Source organism: Pantherophis guttatus, chromosome 1 (assembly GCF_059756535.1).
Source record: "Pantherophis guttatus breed Tessera chromosome 1, ASM5975653v1, whole genome shotgun sequence".
NCBI classification, from domain to species: domain Eukaryota; kingdom Metazoa; phylum Chordata; class Lepidosauria; order Squamata; family Colubridae; genus Pantherophis; species Pantherophis guttatus.
In genome coordinates this window covers 345,064,592-345,076,631 of record NC_142063.1, presented here as the reverse complement: position 1 = coordinate 345,076,631, position 12,040 = coordinate 345,064,592, and the positions used below count along the sequence as shown (strand labels likewise).

The following is a 12,040-nucleotide window of genomic DNA, read 5'->3' as shown; positions in this document are numbered from 1 at the left end:
AAACATCAGTTACGATCTCACAGTTTGTCCATAGGCACCAAGCCGAGAACATCAGCCAGAAGATGATGGATGCGATTCCATCGAAATCTCGCTACTACCCTTTTAAGGATATGTTTACAATTACACGGGAAGAAACCTGAAATATTAACTGTACACACACACACACACACACACACACACACACACACACACACGCATATATATATGTGTGTAGGTCTTTGGTTATTCGAGTTTTCTCCCGCGTAAAATTGGAAGTGTCTTGGCGACGTTTCGACGAAGTCTCATTCGTCATCTTCAGGCTGGTGTTTTCGGCTTCGTGCTTCTAGGAGCAATGAAGGCTTCATGCTTTTTTTTTTTTTTTTTTAATTTGATTTATATGCCGCCCTTCTCCGAAGACTCAGGGCGGCTTACAATGTCCTTTTGTATATTTATACAAAGTCAGCTTATTGCCCCCACAAACTGGGTCCTCATTTCACCTACCTTAGAAAGGATGGAAGGCTGAGTCAACCTTGAGCCTTGGCAAGATTCGAACCCTGCAGTAATTGCAGGCAGCTGGTCTTAATAAGCTTAATAACAGGGTGCCTTAAACCCCTGTACTACCAAGGCTCTTACATTGCTTCTAGGAGCAATGAAGGCTTCGTGCTTCTAGGAGCAATGAAGGCTTCGTGCTCCTAGAAGCACGAAGCCGAGAACACCAGCCTGAAGATGACGAATGAGACTTCGTCGAAACGTCGCCAAGACACTTCCAATTTTACGCGGGAGAAAACCCGAATAACCAAAGACCTACATACAAACACCCGCGAAAACCTCAGAAAAAGCTGGAAACTTACAGGCAGTGCTGGGATAAAGATCATGACATAAACCTGGGTAAGCCTGGAAAGACACACAAAAAAAATGGCATTAATTTCTAATTATTCAATTCCGCGAACATGTTCATGGCAGTCTTAAAAAACTCATATATTTTGTCGTAGCCTCTTCGGGCACCACATTGTGAGCTCTAAGCGGCTTCTTTGAAGAAACCCTGTCTTGTGACATCCCTCAAAACTTTAAAGAATAAATAAATATATATATATTTTAAAAAGATATAAAAGTCTACTTAATTACATTCAAAAGGTCCAGTTTTGTGGGAAATTTTATGAGGGGATCATCTGATCTTGTGAAAGACTAGATATTTTGAATGGATGCTCTACTCGTTTTAGTTCTGAAAGAAGATCTTAATTGCTGTGAATCTTGAATGGATGTCCTTACTTGATTTGAATTTTGAGTGATTTCTTAATCGATGTGAAGTTTGGATAGTTTTCTTAATCGGTGTGAATTTTGAATGGTGTTCTTAATTGATTTTAATTTTGAATGGATGTTCATTATAGATTTGAACTTTGAACCATTTTCTTAATTGATACGAATTTTGAATGGTTTCTTGAGGGGAATTTTAAATAGATTTCTTATTTAGAATATAATTCTTTTATTGGCCAAGTGTGATTGGACACACAAGGAATTTGTCTTTGGTGCATATGCTTTCAGTGTACATAAAAAGAAAAGATACGTTTGTCAAGAATCATAAGATACAACACTTAATGATAGTCATAGGGTACAAATAAGCAATCAAATCATACTAAGAAACAATATTAATCGTAAGGATACAGCAACAAGTTAGTCATACAGTCATAAGTGGGAGGAGATGGGCGATAGGAACGATGAGAAGATTAATAGTAATTGATGTGAATTTTAAAAGATGTCCTTAATTGATTTGAATTTTGAATGGAGGTTCATTATAGAGTTGAATTTTGAACCATTTTCTTAATTGATACAAATTTTGATGCTGTTTATTCATTTGGATTTTCAGTGATTTCTTAATTAACATGAATTTCGAATGCTGTTCTCAGTTGATGCCGGTTTTGAATTTTCAAAGAATAATCTTTACTCGATGTGAATTTTGAATGGATCTTCTTTATGGATTAAAACTTTGAAGCGATGTTCTTAGTAGATGTGAATTTTTAAGGGATGGTCTTTATTGATTTGAAAGATTAACACAGGCATTGGCTGTAGCAACCACAAAGCAAATTAAAAACAGCACATCAATTGTAATCACGGCTGGAGTTACAGTAATAGAATTGGAAGGGACCTTGGAGGTCATCTAGTCCAACCCCCTGCTCATACAAGAAACCTGTACTAGGGATTCGAACCGCCGAACTGCCGATCTTTCTGATCGACAAGCTCAGTGTCTTAGCCACTGAGCCACCTAGCCAGGCTATTGGAGTTGGAGGTGTGTGACAGGGTAGTCAAAAAATCAAGATGGCACCCACGACAATGGGATTCAAACCTTGCCTCTAATTCAGACGCCATCTTGATTTCAACTCCCAGAATTCCCCAACCAGGCCCTTCCAGCATGATACACAGCTAGTCCTCAAATTATGACCACAGTTGACAGAACACTTTTTTCAGTGCCGTTGCAATTTGAACGGCACTAAATGAACTGTTGTTAAGTCGAGGATTACCCGTAATTCTATCCCATCATCTTCAAAATGATTCCTTGTCTGTCCTTCAGGTGCCTTGGAAAATAGCTTGACCCCCTTCCTCCTGTCTGGGGCAGCCCCTCAAATATTGGAAGATGCTCTCCTGTCTCCCCTGGTCCTTCTCTTCACTAGACTAGCCATGTCTTCTGTCCATCTATGGTTCATTCAGATGTCTTTCTTTTTCTTTCTTTCTTTCTTTCTTTCTTTCTTTCTTTCTTTCTTTCTTTCTCTCTCTCTCTCTCTCTCTTTCTTTCCCTCCCTTCCACCTTCCTTCCCTCCCTCCCTCCCTCCCTCCCTCCTTCCTTTTGCTTTGGAAAATAGCCTGACCCCCTTCCTCCTCTCTGTAGCAGCCCCTCAAATATTGGAAGATGCTCTCCTGTCTCCCCTGGTCCTTCTCTTCCCTAGATCAGCCATGTCTTCTGTCCATCTATGGTTCATTCAGATGTCTTTCTTTCTTTCTTTTCTTTTCTTTCTTTCTTTCCTTTCTTTCTTTCTTTCTTTCTTTCTTTCTTTCTTTCTTTCTTTCTCTCTCTCTCTCTCTCTCTCTTTCTTTCCCTCCCTTCCACCTTCCTTCCCTCCCTCCCTCCCTCCCTCCCTCCTTCCTTCCTTCCTTTTGCTTTGGAAAATAGCCTGACCCCCTTCCTCCTCTCTGTAGCAGCCCCTCAAATATTGGAAGATGCTCTCCTGTCTCCCCTGGTCCTTCTCTTCACTAGACCAGCCATGTCTTCTGTCCATCTATGGTTCATTCAGATGTCTTTCTTTCTTTCTTTCTTTCTTTCTTTCTTTCTTTCTTTCTTTCTTTCTTTCTTTCTTTCTCTCTCTCTCTCTCTCTCTCCCTTTCGTTCCCTCCCTTCCACCTTCCTTCCCTCCCTCCCTCCCTCCCTCCTTCCTTCCTTCCTTCCTTTTGCTTTGGAAAATAGCCTGACCCCCTTCCTCCTCTCTGTGGAAGCCCCTCAAATATTGGAAGATGCTCTCCTGTCTCCCCTGGTCCTTCTCTTCACTAGACTAGCCAGGCCCAGTTCCTGCAACCGTTCATCGTACGTTTTAACCTCCAGCCCCCTCATCATCCTGGTTGCTCTTCTCTGCACTCTTTCTAGAGTCTCAACATCTTTTTTATAGTGTGGGGACCAAAACTGGGCGCAGTCTTCTAGGCGTGGTCTTACTAAGGCTTTTATGGAGTGGTATTAGTACCTCCCTTGATCTCCTTTCTCACCTGGAAACTTCCGGATCCTGCCGGATCAGCAACAGAAGCTGTTCTGTGTTGATGAAAAATGCCCAGCATGGGAAACAGCAGAGGAGAAGAATCAGGATGCCTTGTTGGAGGATGGTACCCACCCGTTTCATGTTCTTCCCGCCGTACGTCTGGAAGAAGAAAGGGGAAAGACCAAGGAAATGGGTTTATGCAAAAAGCCTATCTGCAGGAATCTTCTGGGCACAAATGGTTAGCTTTGGCCAGGTTTGTTTGTGGCTATGTTAGGATGCTAGGCTGATTCCTGTTTTGACTCCACCTCCAGGATCTGTCAGTCCTCCTCCTACAGTCACCCTTTGATTGGTTATCTCTCCTCCTCCTCCTCCTCCTCTTCTTTGCAAACCCCACTACTTTCTAGTACTGGTGGTGTTACCTAATCAGGCAATGAAACTGTCAGCACTTCAAGCTGCATTTTACTCTAGTGATGACATAAGAAGGAGAAGCGGAGGCGTCTGGAAAGGGATGTTTGACTTTTCACCTACTTATTTTCCCTGGAGATAATATCCCCTAGGAGATGGGATGGGAGGGGGGAAATTCCTTTGAGCTGGAGCAGTAGATTAGGGGTAGAGTGACTTGGAAGATGGCCAATGAGTGCAGGGGAGTGGGGAACGGAAAGGGAGGGTTTTGGGTCTGGAAGTCAGTGTTGGCTGCGATGGAGTCGGAGTAGAATGTCGTGCTTAATAAATGGGAGGTTTTTTTCATCAAAGACTTTGTTTGAAATGCAATTTATTTGAGACGACCTCAAATCCTGACAGAAACATTTGCACGAAAACCACCAAGCTCAGAGAGCACCAAGGATCCCACAGTTAAGCGATTTTATATAATTGTTTCAGGAGCGCCTTCAAACCATGTAATAGCAAAAGAGAATATGGAATCTCTTTTGCAGAAAATTAAAAATTCCACTCTTTTGGATTTTGAAGGGGGCTCCCTCAACCCCAGATTTAGCCCATCCTGAATAGAGAAAAAAATCAGGAAAATGGATTGTATTTTTTTCTTTCCGTATCTGGCAAACTCCGAGCTTGGACAGAAACTCCGCAGAATTTCCAATCCATGCTCGGCTGATTTCCAGGGCAAATCATTTTTTCGCCATCCCCACATCGCCCCCTGCAAACCCAAACTGGCATTATGACCAGTGGTGAAATTCAAATTTTTTTACTACCGTTTCTGTGGGTGTGGCTTGGTGGGCGTGGCAGGGAAAGGATACTGCAAAATCTCCATTCCCACCCCACTCTGGGACCAAACAGAGGTGGTATTTGCCAGTTCTCCGAACTACTCAAAATTTTCGCTACCGGTTCTCCAGAACCTGTCAGAACCTGCTGGATTTCACTCCTGATTATGACCCACCTGAGATATTAATGTGTCACAAGCCGAGGACAGCCCAAAACCTATAGAAATGCCAGTCACGTTGATCACCTAAAAACAGGAAGAAAGAGGAGGAAAAATTTAGAAAACCCAGAGATTACCTATCTGTTGCTATTCTTATCCAAAATCATAAGAGGGAGATTATAAAAGAGGTTAAGGTTTAATCCCTCTTTTAATCCTAATATTAGTGCTCTATTTGTAAAATTTACATTTTAAACTCCAAGCTCGCCTTTTAATTTCCAACTGCAGCTACACCTTCATAGCAATAACACACTGCAGCTAGTCCTCAATTTACTGAGCTCAAAATTTCTTCCCCCCAATGTTTTATTTGTTTTATTTTATATAACATTAAGTTTCCATCAAATAGCATGTGATCTGGGTACAGTTATTTTTAAACAATCATAATCCACATATTTGTTGTAGTATTCATCACAATGATATTAATAATATAATAATAACAATAATACTTAATATCATCTTCTTTAACAACTCTCCACATGAACATTTCCTCTTTTTATGTCTCCTCTTTTTCTAACTTCTGTCTCTATTGTCTACCCATTGATAAATTACATCCCATATCAAAAAATATTGTTTCTTCTTTATCCTTAATAGTGAGCGTTAATCTATCCATTTCTGCACATTCTAATATTTTCTTAGTTACATTCCCCTCTGACGGAATCTCATGATTTTTCCATTGCTATGCAAATACAATTCTAGTTGCGGTTAGTTTATGCAAAACCAGATATATAGTCTTTTTAATCATATTTTTCTTGTTGCTAAGCGAGACATTTGTTAAGTGAGTTTGGAGTTTCCTTGTGGTCTTCCATCCCAAGCAGAAACCACCAGGGCTGACTCTGTTTATCTTTTGGAGGTCAGCCAATAGTCAGCTGGTATTTACCATCCGATGAAGATGGAGGAGGTGGGAACACGTGAAAAGGGAAACTCACCGCAATGGCAAGAGTGACGGATGCCAATTCAACCTTCCCCATGTGGCCGCAAAATATCGTGCTGACGACGTGGATCATGAACACCAGGAGCTGAATCACCGTCTAAGGGAAAAAAAGATGAGGAGAAGGCAGGTGAAGATTTGAAACTCTTCAAAGTGGCACCCAGAAGTGTGGTAGGAGCCACCATGTGAGTCCTGGAACATCTGGAGTCGTGCATCTTTAAGTTTCCGATAGGTTCAAATGGTGCAATAATAGCAATTTTAGTGTTCAGTTGTAGATTAGCAGTGTTTTTCAACTGAGGCGACTTTAAGATGGGTAGACTTCAACACCCAGAATTCCCCATCTCAAAGCATGCTGGCTGGGGAATTCTGGGAGTGGAAGTCCACCCATCTCAAAGCATGCTGGCTGGGGAATTCTGGGAGTGGAAGTCCACCCTTCTTAAAGCATGCTGCTGGGGAATTCTGGGAGTTGAAGTCCACCCATCTTAAAGCATGCTGGCTGGGGGATTCTGGGAGTGGAAGTCCACCCTTCTTAAAGCATGGCTGACTGGGGAATTCTGGGAGTGGAAGTCCACCCCTCTTAAAGCATGGCTGGCTGGGGAATCCTGGGAGTTGAAGTCCACCCCTCTTACAGTTTCCAAGGTTGAGAAACCCTGGATTAAAGTATTATAACCAAAAAATTTAAAGCTCCGTGATAGATTAAACTCATGCAATAACGCAGTTCAATACTGGGGCTTGAATCAGTTGTTCCAATCCCCCTAAATTTATCCATCTCTTTGCTTCCCCTTTAATCTCAAAAAGGAAATCTTAAATAATTAAGAAATGAAAGGCAATAAAATGTTTAAAAGAAGCCGCACTTCACTAACGTTGGTCAAAATGCAACTCGGACTAAAACTTTGTAGCCGAACAAAATGCTTAATTTTTGACCGTAATAGAATAGCTCTCGTCCTGCAATTTCTCTCCCAAGATTGCAGAATCGATCTACATTTCGATTGAGAGACGCTTGCTTCACACCTGAGCATCAGGATAGGTCTCAGGGTGTAAAATCTAACCTCAAATCGGAGCTGTATAATATATCTGTGGGCACACAAGCATTGCCCTAGTTCCAGCGTGCATGTGTACGCCAGCCAGCTGATTTTCGGGCGCTTCCGAGCCCACCAGAAGTTGGGAAATAGGCCGTTTCCGGCCTCCAGAGTGCCTCCGGAGGGCTCGGGGTGGGGTGGGGGAGGCCGTTTTCACCCTCCCCACGCTCCAAGAAAGCCTCTGGAGCCTGGGGAGGATGAAAAATGAGCCCACTGGGCCCACCGGTAACCTTTTTGCCGTCTTGTGCCAAAAGCGGAGGGAGCACAGGAGGCCGCGTGTGCATGCGTGGGGGGGGGAGGCAGGGTGCGGGGGTAGCCTTGAATTATGGGTGTGGGCATGCGTGCCCGCAACCCACCCCCACATTTCCCCCGCTTTTGGCACGTGACAGCAAAAAGGTTAATCATTGCTGCCCTATAGCATTCCAAAAAAATGGTTGTCCAACCTCTTCTTAAAAACTTCCAGTGTTGAGCATTCACAACTTCTAGTGGCAAGCTGTTCCACTGATTAATTGTTCGCACTGTCAGAAAAATTTCTCCTTAGTTCCAGGTTGCTTCTCTCCTTGATTATTTCCCATCCATTGCTTCTTATCCTGCCTTCAGGTGCTTTGGAGAATAGCTTGACTCCCTCTTCTTTGAGGCAGCCCCTGAGATATTGAAACACTGCTATCATGTCTCCCCTGGTCCTTCTTTTCATTAAACTAGACATACCCAGTTCCTGTAACCGTTCTTCATATGTTTTAGCCTCCAGTCCTCTAATCATAGCAGCCCCTTAGATATTGGAGTTAGTTGTCAAGGGTAGTTTGGTTGCCACGAAACCACAAACACCTAGCAAATTTAATAAATAAATAAAGTAAAAATCCCCAAAGTACTTTTTTTTAAAAGGCAACTGAACTTTCTTTGTCTTTTTTTCCCCTTGAAAAACATTTCACTTCTTCAGAACTGAAGAAGCTTCTTGGATGAGAAGCGAAATGTTTTGAAGGAAAAAAAAAACTAAAAAGTTCAGTTGCTTTTGGGAAAAAACCTCTGGGGACAACCATGACTTGGTGGAACCTGGATGACTGAGAATCTCTATAAAGAAACAAAAGAAAAATGAAAGTCGGCTGACCATAGCTGAGCCAAGATAGAATAAGGTGAATCTTGGAGTCCTAGTGGACAATCACATAAATCTGAGCCAGCTGTTTGCTGCAGCTGCCAAAAAAGCCAACACACTTCATTTATTTACTTATTTATTAGTTCGATTTATATGCTGCCCTTCTCCGGAGATTCAGGGCGGCTTACAATGCGTTAAGTAATAGACTTCATACTTTTGTATATACTTGCTTAGTAGGGCTTTCGGCCCCCCCAAGCGGTGTTCTTTTTTTATACAAAGTCAGCTTATTGCCCCCACAAACCGGGTCCTCATTTTACCTACCTCGGAAGGATGGAAGGCTGAGTCAACTTTGAGCCTGGTGAGAATTGAACTCGCAGTAATTGCAGGCAGCTGGCAGCTAAGTGCTACTTTAACAGCAGTTTTAGTCCGCTGCGCCACCAATGCAGTTCTAGGCTGCATCAACAGAGGGATAGAATCAAGAGCTATGCAGGCTCAAGGAGCCTGGATAGCTCAACAGACTAAAAGCGTGTTATTAACATTCAGCTGTCTGCAATTACTGTAAGTTCGAATCTTGCCAGGCTCAAGGTTGACTCAGCCTTCCATCCTTTCTAAGGTAGGTAAATTGAGGACCCAGTTTGTGGGGGCAATAAGCTGACTTTGTATAAAAATATACAAAAGTATGAAGGCTATTGCTTAACGCATTGTAAGCCGCCCTGAGTCTCCGGAGAAGAGCGGCATATAAATCTAATTTTTTTAAAAAAAAGATCATATGAAGTGTTAATACCACTTTATAAGGCCTTGGGAAGGCCACACGTGGAATCCTGCATTCAGTTTTGGTCGCCACGATGTAAAAAAGATGTGGAGACGCTGGAAAGAGTGCAGAGAAGAGCAACAAAGAGGATTAAGGGACTGGAGGCTAAAACATACGAAGAACAGTTGCAGGAACTGGGTATGTCTAGTTTAATGAAAAGAAGGACTAGGGGAGACATGATAGCAGTCTTCCAATATCTCAGGGGTTGCCACAAAGAAGAGGGAGTCAAGCTATTCTCCAAAGCACCGGAAGGCAGGACAAGAAGCAATGGGTGGAAACTAATCAAGGAGAGAAGCAACCTGGAATTAAGGAGGAATTTCCTGACAGTTAGAACAATTAATCAGTGGAACAGCTTGCCACCAGAAGTTGTAAATGCTCCAACGCTGGAAGTTTTTAAGACAATGTTGGATAACCATTTGTCTGAAGTGGTGTAGGAGGAGGTGAAGAATGGTTGCAGGAACTGGATATGTCTAGTTTAATGAAAAGGAGGACTTGGGGTGACATCTTCCAATCTTCCAGTATCAGAAGGACTGCCACAAAGAAGTGGGAGTCAAGCTATTCTCCAAAGCACCAGAAAGCAAGATAAGAAACAATGGAGGAAAACTAATCAAGGAGAGAAGCAACCTAGAATTAAGGAGAAAATTCCTGAAAGTGACAACAATTAATCAGTGGAACGACTTGCCTCCAGAATTTATGGATGCTCCAACACTGGAGGTTTTCAAGAAGAGATTGGACAACCATTTGTCAGAACTGATACTGGGTTTCCTGCTTCAGCAGGGGGTTGGACTGGAAGACCTCCGAGGTCCCTTCCTACTCTGTTATTCTGTGTCCTTTTTTAAAAAAACCTGCCTTAAGAACATCTCTAATGGGCTGCAAGTTTGCAAAGGGAAGAAGACTTACCAACGGCCCGGCCATCACCAAAATATTCTTCACCTCTTCCCAGAAATTGGAAGGAAACAGCCGACATAATTTCCTGCAGCATGGAAGAACCGAACTCTTGGGATCTTCGTCGGATGAAGTACCAAGTGGGGGCTTCTCCAAGTCTGAAGCCCCTTGATCCATAGGTCGCGGGGTGGGGCGAAAGGATTTTTTTGAGGTTTCTAAGAAAATTGGGTTTCTTCTCCTTGATCTCGTTTTTTCACCCGCTGCAGGATGGACTTCAAGCAGATCTGGACTCCCGGACTGTCTTCTTCACAGTCCGATACCTTTTGGGCAAAGGGCGAGCGAGGGAGCCCGTCCAGAACCAATAAAAGACGGGGAGGAGCAGCCGGTTGGGAAATTCGGACGTGTGTAGACATGGGTGGGAAGTTGATTTGGGCCGCTGGGATGTTTCTAAGATTAATGATCACGGGGTCAAATGACGGATGAGGTTCCAGGAGCTGTTATGAAACTCAACTCTGCTGCCAAGTCAAATCTCCTGGCCATTAAAAATAGCACGGCCCAAGGAGCGGGTACTCCTGCCTCCGAAGCTGTTGTTTATTTCAAGGTCCTAGTCCTCATTGGCAAGGACAGGGATTTGGGAACCCACGTTTGGTAGATGGAGGGAAGCTGCTTTTCGCTCCATGGGGAAGCATCTTTATTTATTGTTTATTTATTGGTTCGATTGATATGCTGCCCTTTTCCGGAGACTCAGGGTAGCTTTTAAAAAAAAAAATATTTATTTATATGCCGCCGCTCTCCAGAGACTCAGGGCGGCTTACATTGCGCTAAGCAATAGCCTTCATCCTTTTGTATATTTATACAAAGTCAGCTTATTGCCCCCACAATCTGGGTCCTCAGTTTACCTACCTTAGAAAGGATGGAAGGCTGAGTCAACCTTGAGCCTGGCGAGATTCGAACCTGCAGTAATTGCAGGCAGCTGGTCTTAATAACAGGGTGCTTTAGACCACTGTACTACCAAGGCTTACAATGCGTTAAGCAATAGCCTTCAGACTTTTGTATATACCTGCTTAGTAGGTATACTAGGTAGGTATACTACCACCCCCCAAAGCGGTGTTCTTTTTTTATACAAAGTCAGCTTATTGCCCCCACAATCCGGGTCCTCATTTTACCTACCTCGGAAGGATGGAAGGCTGAGTCAACCTTGAGCCTGGTGAGATTTGAACTTGCAGGCAGCTGGTGTTACTTAACAGTGCTGCGCCACCAAGGCAGTGTGTGAATACCACTTTATAAGGCCTTGGTAAGGCCACCCTTGGAATATGGCATCCGGTTTTGGTCGCCATGATGTAAAAAAGATGTGGAGACTCTGGAAAGAGTGCAGAGAAGAGCCTTGGTAGTACAGTGGTTTAAAGCACCCTGTTATTATTAAGACCAGCTGCCTGCAATTACTGCAGGTTCGAATCTCGCCAAGGCTCAAGGTTGACTCAGCCTTCCATCCTTTCTAAGGTAGGTAAATTGAGGACCCAGTTTGTGGGGGCAATAAGCTGACTTTGTATAAATATACAAAAGAATGAAGGCTATTGCTGAGCACATTGTAAGCCGCCCTGAGTCTCCGGAGAAGGGCGGCATATAAATCAAATTAAAAAAAAAACAAAGATTGGGTGTTAAGTGAATTTCGTTGTATAGGTATACTGTACTATAGGTATATTATTATTAGTAGTAGTATTATTAGTATTATTATGAGGAGGAAGAGGAGGAGGAGGCTGGAGGATAAAACATATGAAGAACGGTTGCAGGAACTGGGAATGTCTAGTTTAATAAAGAGAAGGAGTAGGGGAGACATGATAGCAATGTTCCAGTATCTCAGGGGATGCCCCAAAGAAGAGGGAGTCAAGCTATTCTCCAAAGCACCTGAAGGCAGGACAAGAAGCAACGGGTGGAAACTAATCAAGGAGAGCAGCAACTTGGAATTAAGGAGGAATTTCCTGATGGTTAGAACAATTCACCAATGGAACCACTTGCCTCCAGAAGTTGTAAATGCTCCAATACTGGAAGTTTTTAAGAAGAGGTTGGATAACCATTTGTCTGAAGTGGTATAGGGTTTCCTG

General features: G+C 43.1%; 1 protein-coding gene across 1 annotated transcript in view; it reads right to left on the bottom strand.

The window, feature by feature from the left end:
- Positions 1-10,249, bottom strand: part of LOC117658712 (multidrug and toxin extrusion protein 1-like) — a 42,342-nt gene extending 32,093 nt beyond the window's left edge. Inside the window, exons 1-5 of the mRNA XM_060685631.2 lie at positions 9,954-10,249; positions 6,072-6,173; positions 5,107-5,175; positions 3,727-3,875; positions 831-873 (exon numbers count right to left, since the gene is read on the bottom strand). Of these exons, the coding sequence (XP_060541614.2) occupies positions 831-873; positions 3,727-3,875; positions 5,107-5,175; positions 6,072-6,173; positions 9,954-10,115 (525 nt within the window). The 5' untranslated portion in view covers positions 10,116-10,249. The remainder of the gene's footprint in view (positions 1-830; positions 874-3,726; positions 3,876-5,106; positions 5,176-6,071; positions 6,174-9,953) is intronic.
- Positions 10,250-12,040: the final 1,791 nt, after the last annotated feature.